Raw genomic sequence first — 20,585 nt, 5'->3', positions numbered from 1 at the left:
ACTTGAGGTTCATGTCTTGTGTGATGTCAATATCGTCTTTTACTGCAGTTTTGCACTTTGGTACGCTGTGCTTGTTTAAAGCACTAACAAATAAAGTTGGATTGGATTTCTGTCAGTTCAACTAGTTTTGGTTCTAGATAATTGTCTAAATAAATAAATAATAATGTTTAGCCCACTGGGTCTTTAAGCAGAAGTTACTTTACCGACAACAAAATATGGTTTAGCCATTTTGGGGCCCATTATTATGCACATTTATAAGTCCATCATCAGAAGACAAACACAGGTATGAGTCCAACAGCAGAGGACAAACACAGTACACTGTATCAGTTTGGAAAAACTTAATTGAACAGTCTGGTTGGAACAGAGCCTAAAATACAAGTTGATGGTTCAGATGAAGCTGAGGTTCTTGTTAGCTCAGAGGGCTCAACTGGACAGAAACAGTCGGAGCACAAATCAGCTTCCACTTCTGAAGATGCTAAATTTGATACATTGGTACCAGTAGTTGGAAGAGTTTTACAATATATTTTTCTAACAGAAATAATTTTATCAGTGAAGAAGTTTATGAAGTACTCACTGCTTGGAGTTAAAATAATACACGTCTCAACAGAGCTAGGACTACAAGAGCAAAATAAGTATTTAAATAAAACCACGGCAGTCTTTCAGTTTCAGAGCAGGAGCTAAAAACTAGTGTGGTCTTGACCACTTCCTGATCTGATCCACTGCTTCTCTGTTTGAGCCCACACCATCATTTCTCATTCTGCAGGCCAGCCTGGTTTCTGCTGGCTGAAGACCCCTCTCACAGCTGACACAGATGCTCTGAAGACAGTCCATCTGCAGGGCCAGGCTCCAGGATCAAACCAGGTGAGTCCTGCTTAGAAGGATTCTGGCCTCCGGCAGGAGGGTCTTCCCTTATGATCCAGGTCCTGCTGAATGTTTCTTCCCCCCTACAGGGGAGGTTTTCCTTGCCACTGTTTGGCGCAATGTTTTTCTCCCACTAGGGGAGTTTTTTCCTGCTAGTGTTTATGTTATGTTTATGTAACATTTGATCAGGGGTCATGTTCTGAGTCTCTGGAAAGATCCTAGAGACAACTTCTGTTATAATAGATGAATACAATTGAATTTGATTGAATTGAAGTGCCAGTGGATGTTTGGGAGTTCCCAAGATCTGCCTGTTTCTTTGAAAGACGGCTAGATAACAGAGTTAATCTTGAGTCTGTTTGACAGGAAACGTTCAGGTAGGCATGAAGAGCAACATACACAACATTTAAACATTTCATGCACATTAGAACATATTAAAACTCTGATTTCAACACGTTTGAGTGAAGTGAAAACTGTCCACAGACAGACAGTCAATCAGAAACAGGAAGTACTAAAAAGCAAGGAAAGTACTAATAATACTGGAAATTTTCAGGTTACAAGGCTGGTAAATGTTCCAAAAATAAATGTATGTAGGATTTTCAAACATAAAAAGTACAGTTTGACGTTCAACTTGTTCCTTTTGACGGGGCTGTCATAAGGACCGTCATAAGGAGGTGGAGTGGCACCAACTTCAGTGCTACTGCGCTACGTAACTTCAGATAGTGTGAAGTAAATAACAGCTGAAGTCATGTCTTTCCAAATGAGACTAATTAAAGTTAACAAATTGAACTTTCCCCTGTGGTGTATGAAAAGATATTGCCATCTGTAACCATGACAACAGTAAGATGAAGCTCCTGTAAACCTTCACTTCCAATTTAACCTTATTACCAACCAGGTCTATTTTCAGATATAGATTTTGATTTAGATGTTCCCTTTTTGGGTTAAAAATTAGTTTAAAACATCTTGGGATAATGTTTCACACAGACAGTGCCCACTGTAAAAGTGTAAACAGCTGATAAATGGTAACTGTAACTAAGGGGGAGCGGTAACTAATGGGTCCATTGGTTTGGTACATTCTGTACTGGTGCGACTGGCTGTAAATGGTACGGACACCAGAACCATTTCATGACAGCAGTATTATGCAGCATAAACAACATGTTGGCTACAACAGAAATACTGCAAACTATCGAAAGTCATTGCTGCCAAAGGACGTTCAGTCTGCTATTAAAGGCAAAGATTTCTTTACGTTTTCATCTACTACTGTGAGTGCTTAATGAGCGTGTTCAAGAAAGAGAAAGTATGATTATTGAAGGAAACAAACAAAAGGTATTCCTTTTTTTTATAAGATTTTTTGGGGCTCTAGTCACCCTTATTCAAGTTGCAGACAGGAAGAGAGTAGAGAGAGAGAATGGGGATGACATGCAGGAAAGGTGCGCAGGCCAGGATTCGAACCTGCGACCGCTGCAGGAGGACTGTAGCCTCAGTACATGAGCCGCTTGCTTAACCCACTGCACCACTGAGCGGCCCACAAAAGGCATTTCTATGATGACATAAAAGACATAAGCAGACAAACAAGCAGCGACATCCCTGGTGACATCACTCCTGAGGCTGCAGGCTGATGGAAATAGTGTTCATCTAACAGGAAACTAGTGCCTGTGCAGATGGCCTCTAAACTTTGTGGTTGGAACACGAGCACTTGCTGTAAACACTGACCCCTGAAAGTGTGTGTTTCCTCTTCAGGACATGAGTCGGATGCCTGCCTTGTTGTTTCTGCTCCGGTTACTAATCCTGATAATGAGGAAGAGGAGCAGTGGTGAGTACAGTAGCAGTAGCTTCCCTCAGAAACCAGAGTGCAATCATTCTATTGTTTGGTGATTCTTATGGGCTCAAATTAATGCCATAAGTATTTTGTATCTGTGAATAAACTTTGTACTTGTAGAAATATTTTGTGCGTGTGCAAAAAATATTTGTACTTGCAAAAAATATTTGTACTTGTAAAAATATTTTGTGCGTGTGTAAAAAATATTTGTACTTGTAGAAATATTTTGTGCATGTGCAAAAAGTATTTGTACTTGCAAAACATATTTGTACTTCTAGATACAAAGCTACAAACGTTTTACAAAGCTACAAACTCTTTTTACAAAAGCTACAAACTTTACAAAGCTACAAACTTTTTTTACAAAGCTGCAAACTTTTTTTACGAAAGCTACAAACTTTTTTTCAAAAGCTACAAACTTTTTTTTACAACTACGAGTTTTGGCAGTGTTTTGACGTGCCAAAACTAACAGCCAATCAGCGATCTTTGGCACGGGTTTCAAAGGGTTTCTGGAGAGCCAATCAGATCATTGCATCGCCTACTGACGTCGCCGCCATATTGGATGTGGCAAGACTGGGCTGCAAACTAATACAAGTAAATGGACTTATTTTCATAAAGCACCTTTCTACAAAGATATTTACGTTTTACGTCTCATTTATTCATTCACACAAGCACTAATATACTTGGGAAACAGTTAGGCACCAAATATAATATATTTAATTTTCTCAGATGGCAAAAATAAGAACTTTATTGATCCCACATAGGAGTAATTCATGTTAGTGCCGAAAAACAATATATATCCCCCCTAACAAAAATAGAGACATATTTTTTTATCAACAAAACGAATAAAAAAAAATTCAAATAACAAAATAACATATTTGAACCATTTTTCAGACAATAAAATAACAATAACATAAAATGTAATGTAATGTGTAAAGATGTAAAATATGCTTTGTTAATGAGAGAATATGTTTCTGTATTTTTCTTATTTTTGTGAGGGGGGATATATCTTGTTTGAGTGAATTACATGAATTACTCCTATGTGGGATCAATAAAGTTCTTATTTTCGCCATCTGAGAAAATTAAATATATTATATTTTGTGCCTAACTGTTTCCCAAGTATATTAGTGCGTGTGTGAATGAATAAATGAGACGTAAAACGTAAATTTCTTTGTAGAAAGGTGCTTTATGAAAATAAGTCCATTTACTTGTATTAGTTTGTAGCACCAGTCTTGCCACATCCAATATGGCGGCGACGTCAGTAGGCGACGCAATGATCTGATTGGCTCTCCAGAAACCCTTCGAAACCCGTGCCAAAGATCGCTGATTGGCTGTTAGTTTTGGCATGTCAAAACACTGCCAAAACTCGTAGATGTAAAAAAAGTTTGTAGCTTTTGAAAAAAAAGTTTGTAGCTTTCGTAAAAAAAGTTTGTAGCTTTGTAAAAAAAGTTTGTAGCTTTCGTAAAAAAAGTTTGTAGCTTTGTAAAGTTTTAGCTTTTGTAAAAAGAGTTTGTAGCTTTGTAAAAAGTTTGTAGCTTTGTATCTAGAAGTACAAATATGTTTTGCAAGTACAAATACTTTTTGCACATGCACAAAATATTTCTACAAGTACAAATATTTTTTTCACACGCACAAAATATTTTTACAAGTACAAATATTTTTTGCAAGTACAAATATGTTTTGCACACGCACAAAATATTTCTACAAGTACAAAGTTTATTTACAGATACAAAATACTTATGGCATTAATTTGAGCCCATAGATTCTAAATTGCCCGTATGTGTGAGTGTGAGTGTGCATGGTTGTGTGTATATATGTGGCCCTGCGATGGACTGGTGACCTCTCCAGGGTGTAATCTCTGCCTCTCACCTGAAATGAGCTGGGATAGGCTCCAGCAGACCCCCGTGACCCTGAAAAGGATAAAGCGGGTATAGAAAATGGATGGATAGATGGATATTCTATTGTTGGTTTGTCTTCAGTTGGTCTTTGACCGTTTTTGGTTGTTTTGCAATAGTTTTGTTTGGTCTTATAAAGTCCAGTGGCGGGTGGTGTATTTCACACTTAGGCGTTCATAGATGTCCAACTTAGTCATTAAATACCTTTCATTATGCCATCATTTATAACACCAGGCCCGGAGAGTAGTTAGAAACACACTTAAGCACTACTAGGCATTGCATCACCTCAGTTGTGTATGAAATGGGCCAATGCGCCAGATCTTTTACATACTGTACATTGCACAAGGGCAAGATTTTTTTGTTCCATTTTCAGTATATTTGTCATGTTTAGTTCATTATTATGGATTTGATATTAATTAAATAAATTATAAAAAACATATTAAACGTGAAAAAAAAGTTATATAAAATGTGCACTCACCAAAACGGTTGTGTCCCCCAAAACACTTATTTCAAAACAAAATCAATTCTCCTTTCTTTCCTCAAAAAGACCTCAATGACTTGGTTGTACAGTTTGTCTGTGTGTTTAAGTTTCAAAAATAAATCCTTTTCTATTGACATGAAGGCCAATGCTGAAAGCCACATCTGTCCAGCTGTGTGTATGTTTTATTTCATTTTAAGGCTGAGAATGAGCGCTCAACAGAAGCAGTGGACTAGGGCTGCAGCTATTGAATATTTTTGTGATCAATTATTTTATCAAATATTTCATCGATTAATCGAGTAATCGGATAAAACTTACTTTTGCTTAATTAAAGCCCAATTCTAAATATGCAATAGAAAAAAAACAGATCACTTAATAAAAACAACCAATTTGTTTCTTTTATGAGAATAATTGACATTTATTTACATATTATGCAAATTAGTAAACTCTTTGTTAAATTTTCCAATAAAAATAAATTATTTCAAACTTAACATTTCCTGAGACATTAATAAAGTAGATTATCAAATTGAATTATCAAAATGAATGAATCAAAACGGGGAACGACCTGATATAATCAGGAAAATGATAACTAAACAGCAAAATCAGTCTCAAGGTAAGTTATTCCTCAGAATAATAGTGAAGGAAGGAGTCCGAACACAGACCTTTGCAACCAGCAGTTGCGGCAAATATTTATAAAATAAACACAAACAACTTATCTCATTCAAGTTAATCAGAATTTATTTACACAAGTGTCAAAAAGATGATAAAACAACACTTCGAATAAATTCTGATGGCTAAACTACACAAAACAACAACTAACTAAACATCAACACAAACTTCTGATATATCCGCGTGTGTTTGGCTTAGGGTTGCCACCTTTCAGAAATAAAAATAAGGGACACCCCGATTTCAGCAGCGCAGATGCCAAAAAAAAAGCCCCAAAACTTCTAAACTGCATAAAAATGTGTTTATTTTATATGAAAAAACAAAATGCTTTGATTTAATTTCAATAATTCAACTAGAATATGGTGTAAAAGTTAACTTATTTCAATAATTCAACTAGAATATGGTGTAAAAGTTAATTTATTTCAATAATTCAACTTAAAAGGTGAAACTAATATATTACCTAGTCTTATTACATGCAAAGCAAGATGTGTTAAACCTTTATTTGTTATAATTTTGATGATGGAACTGTTTATTGATTTCATAATATATTCGCTAATTTATTTTTTATTTGGGGTTTTCATAAACTGAGCCATAATCACCAAAATCATAACAAATAAAGGCTTGAAATATCTCACTTTGAATGTAGTGGGGAAATAATATATTTTTTTCACCTTAGTTAAATTTACTCCGAATGTTGTTTTGCAATATATTCAAATTTTCCGACCTTCACCTGTATATTATGACATCAATAAATAAGAGCTTAATATGTCCATATTGGTTCAATACGGAACGCAACTTTTAATTCCCAATTCCCAACCCCTACCTGGAGGTGAAGCCCGAGTCCTCCCCACTGTCTGGCACACACATTTATATAATAATAATAATAATAATAATAATAATAATAATAATAATAATAATAATAATAATAATAATAATAATAATAATAATAATAATATATAAAGATCTGGGCACAGACGCAGCAGGTCCGGTTGTCCCGCCACAAAGATTTTGATGGCCTTAATGTTTCCTGTGTTTTATTTTGTTCATTAATTGTTAAATTTAGTGTAGATGTGTGTGTGACAGACGTGTGTATGGGGAAAATACGGGACAAATCGTGTCCCGTATTAGTTCAAACGGGACGCAACATTTTTTTCTAAAATAAAGGACAATTCCGTATTTTACGGGACGGGTGGCAACCCTAGTGTGGGTGTCAGTGCGGTGTGTGTGTCAGTATGGGTGTGTGTATGTGTCTCAGAACAACGCCACGTCACGTGGACATATAACCAAAATTTTGGACCATGTCATGGCACGCAAACCAAAAGAAAAATGGCGGACAACGTTACTTAGACCAAAAGGGAGATGGCAGACAACGCCACGCGGGCCGACCAAAATGGTGGACCACGACACGACACATGGACCAAACAAAATGGCGAACAGCGCCATGCGGACCGAACAAAATGGCGGACCACGTCACGACACGTGGACCAAACAAAATGGCGGGCAGCGCCGCGGGGATCTAAGCAAAATGGCAAATAACGTCACGTGGATCTAGCATACACATGGTAGGCTGAGACAAAAGAAAAGATGGCTGACCAAGTCACGTGGTGACTGAGTCGTGCGCTCTTTAAAAGGAACCCTGGTTATTAAGACTTGTAGTCCCTAATTACACAATTGTTCTCTTATACTAAAATATGTTGTTAGAAACACATAAAATAATCTAATTGCTTTAAAAATCTACAATGTTTATCATATATTTTGACCTGCGGGAGGCGCCATGTTCTACCTGCGCAATGTATTCTGGGGGCGATGAAGTAGTCCGGTGGCTCTCGGAAGATAAGCCGCGTTAGTTTAACTGGGACAGGTATCTAAAACATAGATGAGCAGCTCTCTCCCGGCCGTGGAGGCTGACGAGGGAGCCCATAAGACGTCTCGGTTCAGGCAAACTGGATCAAAGTTCTGTGATCCACGGGAGATCTGCAAAAATGATCAAAGTCGTGCGCATCTTACCAGTGCATTAGGCTACGGCGTCTACAGCGTAGCCTACGCCGTCTACGCCGTCTACGCCGTCTACGGCGTAGACGGCGTAGACGGCGTAGACGGCGTAGACTGCGTAGCCGTGGCTCTAGAGCCTGCAGCGCACCGCTCTCCGCTCTCGCCGCCGCCGGGATGGAAACCCCGGTGTGCAGGATGCACGTTTGGGTGGGCATAGAACCGGCTTCGGTGCTGGGTCCACCGTTTGATGACAGACCAGAGGCTGAGGGGACTGGCCCGGGACTTTGACGAAACGGGAGGCGCAGACTTCGCGTCAAATAGGCAAGAACATCTTTATTTAATGTAATGACACCAGATCTGGCTGGGGTTTTTATTGTAGCATCGGCAATGTGCTAGTTGAAACGTGTGGTCGGTTAGTCTATCTGAGTTTTATGGTGTTTTTATAGTTCATGCTTTATGGTGCGGTACTTTTTTTTTTTTTTTACTTTTTTGTAGGTGCGCCGTCACCTTAATGTTTAGCTGTGTTTTGATCTGTGTTTCTGGTGCGCCGTCACCTGTTTAGCTGTGTTTTCATCTGTTTCTGGGTGTCAAAACACTGGACGGGGGCTAGCAGGAGCCACCGTCTGACGTCACTACCCAGAATGTAAACAACAATGGCGACCTACGAGTTAAATTATATTTTCAAATTTTATAAAAACTAAGACATAAACAAGGTTTTATATATCACATTGTTATAATTGATACCAACATTTATCTTTTAAGACCTACATGTCTTAATAGCCAGGGTTCCTTTTAACTACGGGGAAGGTTTCTCCACTCAGGTTACTGAAAGTATTGGAGGCCTAATGGTCTAAGTACTAACGTGCCCGTGTGGGTTAGTGAGAAGGAGAGGAAGAATAATCACAGTAAAATACACACGTAACGACCGCCGGTCGGCATGAGAGACCGTCGGCGCGCTACACAAGAATAAGCAAAACAACCCTGCAGATAATCACGCCAGCAGCTGTGGGAAAAAGAGGCGTGATTTCTTACTGCCGGCAGTGGTGTAAAGTAACGAAGTACAAGTACTTCATTATTGTACTTAAGTAAAATTTTTGAGAATTTGTACTTTTATTGATACTTTCATTTTTCTGTACTTTTACTTTTACTTCGTTACATTTTCAAAGAAAAAATCGTACTTTTAATCCGCTATATTTAAAATTGGACACGTCGTTACTAGCTACAAATTAAAGTCTTACAATAAATGAAAATGTAGGCGTGAGAACAGCACAGCGGGGGCTGATTTATGGTTCTGCGTTACACCGGCGCAGAGCTACGGCGTAGGGTACGCAGCGACGCACACCCTACGCCGTACGCTACGGCGTAGGGTGTGCGTCGATTTAACGCGGAACCATAAGGCGGACGGGAAGGAAGGGGGGCGAGTGAATTGCCCGTGATTGCCCGGCGGCGGCTCCGTGACGAGACACCTGGGGCGGACGGGGGAAACATGGCATCTCCCGGGGGAGTTGCGCTGCAGAGGCGGGCCGGAAAGGCCGGAGGAACCGCCGTCGCGTCGAGGACCGATGAAGACTGAAGCCTGAATTATCGGTCCGCGTTAAATCGACGCAGAGCGTACGCCGTAAGGTACGGCGTAGGTACGCGGCGAAGCGCACCGTACGGTGCGGGTCGCCACGTACCCTACGCCGTAGGCTCTGCGTTGGTGTAACGCGGAACCATAAATCAGCCTTGAGCGGCAGCCGACGCGTGTCCATGGGCACCATTCTTTGATTCCACCCCTTCTAAGGTGGTTTTGGCATTAAAAAGTTCAATCAGTTGAAGAGTCTCCTGTCAGCGGGGCCAATGGGGTACAGTAGCAGTGATGAACAAAGGGGGTAATTAAAATGGGGTAATGGAAACAAACGCTAAAGGGGTCAGAATAATATCACCATTATTTAGAGTTGTAAGCAAATTCTTGGATTCTTCATTTCTTTGCAATCCTTTTGAAAATAATTTTGTACTTTGAATTTTGTACTTTGTACTTTGTACTTTTTACACCATGTACTTTTGGTACTTTATTATATTTAATTTGAGGTACTTTTATACTTTTACTTAAGTAATTTTCTTAATGGGTACTTTTTACTTTTACTTAAGTAATTTTCAAGCAGAAAATTTGTACTTTTACTTAAGTACAATATTTTTGTACTTTTTCCACCTCTGACTGCCGGTACCTTTATCGTCGTACGGTTTCCCACTCAGGAGCCAGTGTCTGGGGTTGAAACCACCACCCTTGCTCTAAGCTTTGTTGGGAAACAGTAGTACAGACCGCTTCAGCAGTGAGTAATCACTTAACAAAAGCAACGACCATCGGTCTGCATGAGAAACCGTCGGCGTGTGACACAGTAATATACAAAGCATACAGTAAACACAATCAACGCTAACTACTTTAAACTAACTCTGCCCAGACACAGCCTCTTACTGTGCTTCTGGGCTGATGCACGGCCGCGGTGATCGAAGGTGAGGTTGTCCTTGTGAAACGCAACAGTCCCTCGTGCAAACAGGAACCTTGGAGCGGGGAGAGAGTCGGAGAGGTCCACTCAGGAACAAGGACGCGGTCGGGAAGAAGGAGTTCCGGGGAGCCACCTCTATTTATCTACTGCGCTGATGTCCGCAGCACCCGCGGATGGATATAGTGTCCTTACTGTACACGCATCATCTCATGCGCACCTTTTTCTGGCCCCGCCCCCTCAGCGGACTACAGACCCCCCGCTGGCTTTGGAGTTTTCTCTCAATTCCTTTGTTTCCAAAGCCATGTGGTCAGGTATCATAAAACTCGAGACTGGTCTGTAACGCCCGCCAATGTAATAATGCCCACAAACGTAATAAACCACAAACGTAATAAAAATATGCAGCTTTTAATGTAATAATCCTGCAAATGTAATACATTTCCCACAAACGTAATAGTCGCTGCTTACTACAAACGTAACACGCGATTTCCCACAAATGTAATAACTATTACGTTTGTAGAGATTTATTACGTTTGTGGGGAAGTGAAAATCTTCAACTTTCAATGTTGTAATAACTTCCCACAAATGTAATAATGCAATGAATAATGGTTAACAGATAACCTATATAGTATGTATGTATATATATATATGTTACGGTAAATGTAGAAACATCCGCACTCTCGCAGCCTGCCCTGCATAATTAATGCTGTGGATGTGTCAGACCCGACACTTTTTCGGGGAGTGTAACGTTAGGCCATTCAACTGAACTGTAGGCTATTCTGTAGTAACTGGACTCTATCTACCAAATGAATTACGTTTGCTTAGTTTGTTTTGGTTTCATCAATTTGTGCAAATGGAGGAGGAGGAGAGACCTCATCTCATCATGCGCAGCTTTCGGGTTTGCGCGATTCGGGTTTAGGAGCGCACCTTCCATGAGAGAGACGCTCCAACTGTTTGTCTGTTTTGGAGGTGGCAAAGAGAAGAATAGATATTTCCTCACAAAGACTGTTACACTGGATATTTGCGAGTACATTACCCAGACCTATGGTGTGCCCAAATTCAGAGCGCACTCCACTGCGCTTTGCCACCTCGGTGGCAAAGCTCTATTCTGGGGTGCCAATGACGTGATCTGTAGTTTGCATTATTCGTTTTGGAATACTCAATTTAGGAATATACTGCATGGGATTTGGACTCAGAATAATGGCTATAATTGCCAGCATATCTACCGCAAAGCTATATTTGAGACTAGCTATTATAGTTTTGTTCTATAGCTGCAACTATGACTACTGACTCTAACACACTAGAGTTTACACTACCTAGAGATTTACCAACACCAGCTAGAGGTTTACTAAACACTAACTATAGGCTTTACTAAACAGAAAGGTTTTAAGTTTAGTTTTAAAGGTGGAGGTGGTGTCAGCCTCCTTAACCCAGATTGGAAGTTGGTTCCAAAGTAATGGTGCCTGATAGCAGAACGCCCGACAATTGCATGCCGTGGCAATTATAGCCATTATTCTGAGTCCAAATCCCATGCAGTATATTCCTAAATTGAGTATTCCAAAACGAATAATTCAAACTACAGATCACGTCATTGGCACCCCAGAATAGAGCTTTGCCACCGAGGTGGCAAAGCGCAGTGGAGTGCGCTCTGAATTTGGGCACACCATAGGTCTGGGTAATGTACTCGCAAATATCCAGTGTAACAGTCTTTGTGAGGAAATATCTATTCTTCTCTTTGCCACCTCCAAAACAGACAAACAGTTGGAGCGTCTCTCTCATGGAAGGTGCGCTCCTAAACCCGAATCGCGCAAACCCGAAAGCTGCGCATGATGAGATGAGGTCTCTCCTCCTCCTCCATTTGCACAAATTGATGAAACCAAAACAAACTAAGCAAACGTAATTCATTTGGTAGATAGAGTCCAGTTACTACAGAATAGCCTACAGTTCAGTTGAATGGCCTAACGTTACACTCCCCGAAAAAGTGTCGGGTCTGACACATCCACAGCATTAATTATGCAGGGCAGGCTGCGAGAGTGCGGATGTTTCTACATTTACCGTAACATATATATATATACATACATACTATATAGGTTATCTGTTAACCATTATTCATTGCATTATTACATTTGTGGGAAGTTATTACAACATTGAAAGTTGAATATTTTCACTTCCCCACAAACGTAATAAATCTCTACAAACGTAATAGTTATTACATTTGTGGGAAATCGCGTGTTACGTTTGTAGTAGGCAGCGACTATTACGTTTGTGGGAAATGTATACCATTTGCAGGATTATTACATTAAAAGCTGCATATTTTTATTACGTTTGTGGTTTATTACGTTTGTGGGCATTATTACATTGGCGGGCGTTACATGGTCTCAGACCAAGGCCTCAGAGCTGGGCTTCAATGCTGACTTAAGGCCTCCACTGGTCATATAATCACATAATCACATAGTTCACATCGGACTGTGGCTCAACACCAGAGTTGAGTGTCGGGGTGGCCCCATCTCTCCGGGACGAGCTGGCCTCTCGCCAGGTGAGGGTTGTGGGCCTCGAGGACATGGACTTCTTGGCCCCGCGATCGGCCGGGCGGTTGGGGCTCAGCTGGGTCCTGGTCCACCGTAGGTTTCCTGGCTGCCTCCTGGCTGGTCATGGGGGCGGGGTTTGCTGGAGGGGGGTTTCCTCCTGTCCCTCTTCTGGTCCTCCGTGGGGCTGCTGGTGGCCTGGGTTTGGGTTTCTTCCTTGTCAGCTTCTGGTCTCTCGGGTGGCATGATTGTGCCCTCTTTCCTCCACTCTAGTTGCAGTTCAGGTAAAGCATTGTTTCCACCTTGCACACACACAGTTACACAGACATACACACCTGCTCACTCACCTACATGCTCACCCCACAGTTTTGGGGACAGATATCTGCAGTAGCCTAATCCTGATTTGTTTTTAGAGACCTGGAATGGTTGCTGTTTGTGTCTCTGCCTGTTCATGTTTGTTTGTTTGTTTGTTTGTTTTCTCTCTTGCAGATTCCAAAGACTTGTGTGCCCAATGTGTGTTTTCCTGTGTTTCTCTCATTTCAGACTTGCAGCGGATGGAGAGGGGCTCCACCCTCTCATATATGTTTTTTTTAAAAGAGCCAAAAAAAAAAAAGCTTCATAAAATGCTGAGAAAACTGGCTTCTGGCCTGCTATTGCTGGTACCTCTGAGTATTAAAGAAAAAGTAACAGTAACTAGTAACAGAAACAGGAATCTATGTTGTGGTCCTTCATACACCAGAGTGCTCAGATATCCTGTTGATACACAGAACATTGAAGTTAAATCTGATCAGATCACGGAGACCCTGGTGGACAGGTTAGATGCTGACACATGTTTTTTTGTGTGACCTCTGATCCCAGCTGCTACCACAGAGTTCCTCAAAGTGTCTGGAACCAGCGGTGAGAGCATCGTGCTGCACTCCGGCCTGCTGACAAGGATGCTGGAGAGTGCAGGAGATGTCAGATGGACTAGCCGCCACGTGCTGATTCACAACAGAACGGCAATATGTCAAGACGGGCGCTGCAACCTGCTTAGTGATGGATCACTGAGATTCAGCCGAGTTCAGGCTGCCGATGCAGGAAACTACACCCTGGAGGTGTTTGATAAAGCAGGAAAGATGAAGGAAAAGAAAAATTTCCTCCTGCAAGTGGAAGGTGATTCCATGACACGAGGGAGACTCAAACCATCCACATCCAAGACCAACCGAAAACTATAATGTACTGACCAAAACTTTCATACATCCACAAACTATCAACATAGATAGATAGATGGATGGACAGACAGACAGACTCCTTATTGTCATTGGTGTTTGAGAAATCAACAAATTGAATTAGCTCTACCACATTATACATAATAATCATATAATTATCTCAAACCATACGTAAAAAGGTGGCATAATATGTTTGGGTACCGTGCCGGAATGATCATAGGTAGGCGGAACATAATTCCAATACTTTTGGAAAAAAGTAATTTGGCAGTGTGAGGTGGGTAGCTGATAGAGCCTTTTTCTTGCTATAGTGCTGTACCATACACACATACAGGAGTAACAATAGAATCGATTTCAAGCAGTAAACTCTCAAAGGCGCTTACATACTGACATTTTATCACATCCACTCCAGCTCCATACCTGCGTCACTCCCGTCCCAGCTCCGCCTCTTCATCTGTCACTATGGTTTGTCCCGCCTTCCACACCTGCTCCACATCTGCAATCAGCCCTGGGCTTCTACTTAAGCACTCCACTCCCAGCCAGTCACTGACAGATTGTTCTTTGCGTTATGCAAGTCTTTCCAGCACTCACCCTTGGACTGATCATCTGGTTCTGACCCTGCCTGCCCCTGTCCTGTTAATCACCTCAGCCTTCTGTCCCTGAACACGAGTTCTGCCTGAGCGTCTCTGGTTTTTGTTTGCCTGGGCTGCCTGGGCTGTCCCTGACTGATCGGTGTTATAGTTCCTGTGCTCCGGCTTCCAGATCTGCTCTGTGATCCCACCAGCTGTTTTCTGGTATTCACTTTCCTGCCACTCTGAGCGTTACCATGATCCTGAGTACTGAACTCTGCTCTGCATTTTACTCTGCTCTATTGCCTGCTGTGAGGTTTCCTTTACTGACGACTTTTTACTCAGTACTCTGTGCCGTTGTGTTGCACTTGGGTCCGCCACACACTCTTGTCACATTTAAGAGTCACTTTACAGAAAGGTGTAAAATCTGATCACCTCTTTTATCCGCCATCCGTAGTAGAAGAAAAGGGACGAAGAAGACCCATACTGTATGTAAGGGCTCTCCCCATGCCGCAACCGAGTAATAAGTGTGAGTTGAACAACTTTCTCATGACGTTGTGAGACTGTCGACCGTAGTCATGAGAACTGAGTCGCACTTCGCTCCAGACACAAGCAGCACTCTTAGTTAAGACCTGCTCACAAATGAAACAGTAGCTGGTGAGGAAGACCCGGGCACCTCCAACTGGAGTAGGGTTGTAGCAGGGTTGCTGGTGTCCAGCTCTTGTAGGGTCGTTGGTGTCCAGTTGTCGTCGGCGTCCAGCTGTTGTAGGGTTGTCAGCGTCCAGTTGTTGTAGGGTAGCTGGTGTCCAGTTGCCGGGTCGTCGGCGTCCAACTATTGTAGGGTTGCTGGTCTGTCAGTTTGTGTGCAGCTGTTGTAGGGTGTACAGTATTTTCAGCTAACATGTGTTTGTGTGTTCAGAAACCAGCAGCATTGATGTAGCGACAACGTTGGTCATCTCCTGCTTCTTTTTACTGTCTTTATTGCTGCTCATCCCCTTCTTCATCCAGAGGAGGAGGAGAACCCAGAGGGAAGTGAGATCAGGTACAGCAGCCATTCAGAGACAGTCTAAGTTAATCACCTAGTCATTTGCCCTAAGGACACACATTAATAAGACATTTATAATCTGCTCTTTTTCAGATAAGATGGAGGAGAATGTTTACATGGCAATGCGGGCTTACCATGGCAACAAGGCAAAACAAGAGGAAAATGAAAAACATGAGAAGGGGGAGGATTCTCTTTATAATGGTACACCAACACACATTGCATCTGAGAGAGAAAAAAAGATTTCAGTTCAAAGAAACAGGTTTCATAAAACGCCATTTCAACGGCCTAGTTTTAAGAATCTACTTTAAAATTACATTGTTTCATTAAAATTAGTTTCTCAGCATGTAGCAGGTTTACATGAACAGATCTGGTTTCAAAACAACTACTACTGTCATTCATCAGACGCTTTTATCCAAAACAAGAGAACAACACAAGCAAGAAATCACATAGTAGGTCAGACTGCTGAGAGTCCAGTTGGACACAGGTGCTGCCATGCTAGTGATAGATTTTATTTAATTTTTTTGTTGAAGTGTTCCCTTCGCACTTAACACAATAGCCTCTTTACACAAGAAAGCTACGTCTTAAGACACCAGCATACGATCATGTTGTCATAAGTGCATGCCGCTTTCTCAGTAGTGAGTCATGCTGGACAAATCTTCTAATTAATTCTGATGAGCAGAAAGTTAACTAGATGCAGAAGTGCTCCTTGAAGAGCTGAGTCTTTAGCTTGCTCTTCAAAGTAGGTAGCGACTCTGCGGATCGGACAGACCTTGGTAGTTCGTTCCCCCATCAGGGAACAATGGAGGAGAAGAATCTGGCTACTGATTTCACACCACGTTGTGGTGGAAGCACCAGCCATATTTCACTGGCTGAGCAGAGCTGTCAAGAGGGAGTGTAGCTCTGGATGAAGGAGTGAAGGTAGGCAGGAGCCGTTTGGGTAATTGTTTGGTAGCCACAAGCAGAGCTTTGAACTTGATATGCGCTGCAACTGGTAGCCGGTGCAGAGAGATTAGCAGCGGAGTGACATGAGCTCTCTTGGGTTGGTTGAAGACCAGACGGGCTGCTGCGTTTTGGATCATCTTCAGAGGTTTAACTGAGCACGCAGGAAGGCCCGAGCAACAAAGAATTACAGTAGTCAATGCGTGACATGACCAGAGCCTGAACCAAGAGCTGTGTCGTATGTTCTGTCTGATTGTCGGGTTGGTGTGTCCCAGCCTTAATATGACACCAAGATTCCTAGCAAAAGACATGGGCACAGGTGTGGTGGAATCCAACTGCACGTTTATCTGAGGAGGTAACATCAGAAATCCCTTCTAGAGCATGTCATGGTTTATTGGACCAAGATTGATGTTCCTGTTGTGGAACAGATAACTTAAGTGAACACACCCACCTTAGTTACCAAAAATCAGCTATTTGAAATGCTTGCTATGTGAAAACAACAGCACAATAAAATACATGCTCTTTAAACAGTAACTTATTATTCAGTTTATTCACAGTTCAGAATTCATGGTGATACATTTAAATTCAGCTTTATTTATACAGCACCAAATAAGAACAAAAGGCTCTTCAACAATGTTAGGCCAGTGATAAGTGCTACGTAGCTAAAGTGATGGCACCATGGCCATGGCCAACTGTCACTCAACAACAAGATGTTGATGGACTTTCCAAACAGGCTACTGTGTAATTGAGGCTTTTCTGGAACTAAACTGTAAAGCTGTTCTTATTTAATATATATGTAATATAAATGTCATTAAATGTATTAATTCCTTCCAAACAGAACATTTATGGGTTTGTTTGTATCAGCGAGCTCTTCAGGATCTTTTGGCGCTCCATATGGAGCAGCTGCTGAGCTGTGGGTGTTTGTACAAGGACGTATATCGGGAAGAATGATGGATCTCCAGAGCAGGGTCTAGCCATTTTGGGGGAGATTATGGTGTGGGTCCCCTCACCCCTCTGTGTGCACACACCACCGTAAACATTAATGGACAATATCTGTATGACAGACCTTAAAGGGGACCTATTATGAAAAACACGTTTTTTCTTGTTTTAACATATATAAAGTGGTCTCCCCTCACCCTGCCAGCACAGGGGAGACAAAATACCATGAATTTCTGCAAGGTCTGTCACCCCCGCCGGACAGAGTCCCCCAGTGTCACGTGATTTTTTTTGAGCCGATTAGAATCTGCTCCTGTCGTTACGTAACGACAGGAGCAGATTTCCAGAGGTTCAGCCTCCGCTGCTGAAACCACGCCCACAACCAGCTCTCTCCGCTGCTGGAGCGGTCCTTTCATTGAGCCAGTCGGACGCGGCGCCGCGGCAGAGCGGATCCGGGTTAAATCATCCAGGTTCCCGGGTGGTTTGGGAGCTGGGTCCTTGGGGGTCTGTCCCAGGCTGGACCAGCTTCACCCTCCGAGATTTTCAGGCAAATCTGTCGGTTTGATCCCCGGTAGCCGACGATGCGCACAGGATGCGCTCCGGAGCCGATCTGTGCGCCTGCCGTGCGGTTGCGGCGCCCATCGCGCAGCATCCGCCGGGTATATCCGGCTGAAATTCCGCTGGTCGGTCCCCGGGAGTCCCTGCTACAAGTCCAGGCCGGTTCCTGCGGTCCCGGCCGGTCGGAACCGGTCAGATTCCCCCGTTAAAGCCGCAGTGCGCGCTGCTTCAGCAGCGCTGCTCCCGGGCGCCCGGCGTGGCTCCGGGGCCAGCGTTCAGCATCCTCCGGGTAGATCCGGCTTAAATAGTGCATAAATGTTATTTATATACAACTCATATTTTATTTTTTTAACAATAAAGTTTCCATTTGTGAAAATTCAGTGTTGTGATAATTTACAGGCTCGGGCTGCTCTGGCGGAGCAGGTTTATGCTCCTCCCCTGCTACACGTCATTCAGGGAGCCAATCAGCACAGAGCCTCATTATCATACCCCCCCCTTCCCTAAAAATGAGGCGCAGAAAAAGAGGTTAGAAGCGGTAAAACTAGTGACAGGGCCCACAGGCTGGATTTATGATTTATGTAGAAAAAACAAGCTTTAGATTGTTTTTAAGACATTCAAGGCCTGTTTAAAATATACATTAAATGCCATAATAGGTCACCTTTAAGATTTAATTGTTGACGCAGAACAATTTCACTTATAACAATAAATATAACTAAAGGAAATAAGATAAATAAAACCTACATTTCTATTCGGTGTTGTTGGAAGTATTAGAAAGTCCTTTAAAATGTGTTTGTTCAACTTTTGGCATAATAACAGAAGTAGGTCTAGAAGGTTTAGTAAGTTCATTAATGTTTAAGAGTTTGGTCAATTTATCATAGCATAAATAGATGTTCATGTCCTCCATGTGTGGACAAAAGGACATAAACATTCCAGATGAACAGAGCAGGATGAGTTACATGAGTAACTGATGTGAAATATTTAATTGAATTATACCTGAAAAGTGTCTGAATTTGTCCATATTAACTGTAGATACATGGCTGCTGCTGTCACATGCAAGAACAGAGCGTCCCGCAGAGTGGTGAAGATGAAAGATCATGAATTTGACGTAATATAAATTATCATTTAGTTGTGATTAAGAATTACAAACATAAAAGAGGTAGTGCTACAATAATAGTTACACATGAGCTACAGTATCTGCATCATAATTTTGTTTTATTTCAATGTAGTGAGTCTCGAAAAGTTGATTTACCGCTTTATTGAGACAGTTATCGTCTGTTATTTTTTTCCACAGCCCCCCCTTCCATTCCTGTGGAGGATGTGGAACAGGTGGAGGATGTGGAACAGGTGGAGGATGTCTATGTGTGAAGACCAGTCAGAGCTTTGCTGACATCCAGGTCCTCACCTGGACACTCCTCCTCAGCCAGGTCTTTAACCCCTTCATGGGAACAACTGAGACGTGAGGGCTGGTTCTGTCGATGTTTGACGGAAACTGAAAACCAGGAGAAGTGAAAACATGGTCAACCGGAGATCAGCTGACAGGTGGAGATAGACCAAATTCTGTTTGGGTTAGATTCCCTCAGGTTTGAGTCCTGTAAATTCTGTTGTTTTATTTTATTGCATTTTTTATTTAGACTTTAAATCATGCTTTTCGATATGTTTTTAATGATTTTGTAAAGCACAATGAATAACCTTGTTGTTGAATTGTGCTATAGAAATAAACTTGTCTTGCTACGAAAAATCTGGGCTATCAAAATAATCCTAGTGTAAATTTTTATTGAGGCTAGCGACACCAGTTAAACAACAAAACTGCTCGAAGAGGAAAAATTGTTTGGTTGTTTGGTTGGTTAGGGTTAGGATTATTAGAGTTAGTAGGGTTAGTAGAATTAGGGCTATTAGGGTTAGGGTTATTAGGGTTAGGTGAATGAAGATATCTTGATGAACCCCCTGCCTCATCCGATGACTGGGCAGTTAAAGGGGAACAAAGGTCATGCAGAGGCCAACGCAGCTTTCCTACCCAGATGACTATACACTACAAAAAACAGTTGTAAAAATATGGGAAGGGTTAGGGTTAGATCCATTAGGGTTAAAGTCATTAGGGTTAGGGTTGTTAGGGTCATTAGGGTTGGGGTCATTAGCGTTATTAGGCTTAGGGTCATTAGGGTAATTAGGGTTATCAGTGCTAGGGTCAATAGGGTTAGTTATTATGGTTAGCGTTATTAGGGTCATTAGGGCTAGGGTTATTAGGGTAAGGTTCATTAGGGCTATTACGGTTAGGGCCATAGGGAGTTAGGGTCATTAGTATTGGGGCTATTAGGGTTAGGGTTATTAGGGTTGGGGTTATTAGGGTTAGGGTTATTAGGGTTATTAGGTTTAGGATTATTAGGGTTAGGGTCATTGGGATTGGGGTTATTAGGGCTAGGGTTATTAGGGTTAGGGCCATTAGGGTTATTAGGGTTAGAGCCATAAGAGTTAGGGTCATTAGGGTTAGGTTCATTAGGACTAGGGTTATTTGGAATATTAGGGTTAGGGTCATTAGGATCACAAGGGTTATTAGGCCCGTTTTCATGAACACCCCCAGCATGAACACAATCCAAAAAAAGTCCCTAATATCGTCCCAAAA

At 41.9% G+C, this 20,585-nt stretch overlaps 2 protein-coding genes across 2 annotated transcripts in view; one reads left to right on the top strand and one right to left on the bottom strand.

Annotated features, from left to right (window-relative positions):
- The window catches only part of cacna1fb (calcium channel, voltage-dependent, L type, alpha 1F subunit), a 111,233-nt gene extending 96,792 nt beyond the window's left edge, over positions 1-14,441 (bottom strand). The window contains exon 1 of the mRNA XM_061735699.1: positions 14,339-14,441. The gene's annotated coding sequence lies outside the window, so the exon portion shown is untranslated. The remainder of the gene's footprint in view (positions 1-14,338) is intronic.
- Positions 286-20,252, top strand: LOC133456360 (uncharacterized). The gene is made up of 7 exons (XM_061734841.1): positions 286-313; positions 764-861; positions 2,599-2,671; positions 13,572-13,865; positions 15,407-15,529; positions 15,626-15,733; positions 19,257-20,252. Exons 1-7 carry the CDS (start codon positions 286-288, stop codon positions 19,328-19,330), a joined length of 798 nt encoding a protein of 265 aa, XP_061590825.1. The 3' UTR covers positions 19,331-20,252.
- The last annotated feature ends 333 nt before the right edge of the window (positions 20,253-20,585 follow it).

The sequence above is a fragment of the Cololabis saira genome, chromosome 12, assembly GCF_033807715.1.
Source record: "Cololabis saira isolate AMF1-May2022 chromosome 12, fColSai1.1, whole genome shotgun sequence".
NCBI classification, from domain to species: Eukaryota; Metazoa; Chordata; class Actinopteri; order Beloniformes; family Belonidae; genus Cololabis; species Cololabis saira.
This window is presented reverse-complemented; position numbering and strand designations above follow the sequence as displayed.

Excerpts from the sequence above, each read along its gene's own strand:
- LOC133456360 (XM_061734841.1), top strand. The coding sequence starts at position 286 with ATGAGTCCAACAGCAGAGGACAAACACA. Across the intron at positions 2,672-13,571 it reads AATGAGGAAGAGGAGCAGTG|CTGCTACCACAGAGTTCCTC; the intron begins GTGAGTACAGTA and ends CTCTGATCCCAG. Across the intron at positions 15,530-15,625 it reads CCAGAGGGAAGTGAGATCAG|ATAAGATGGAGGAGAATGTT; the intron begins GTACAGCAGCCA and ends GCTCTTTTTCAG.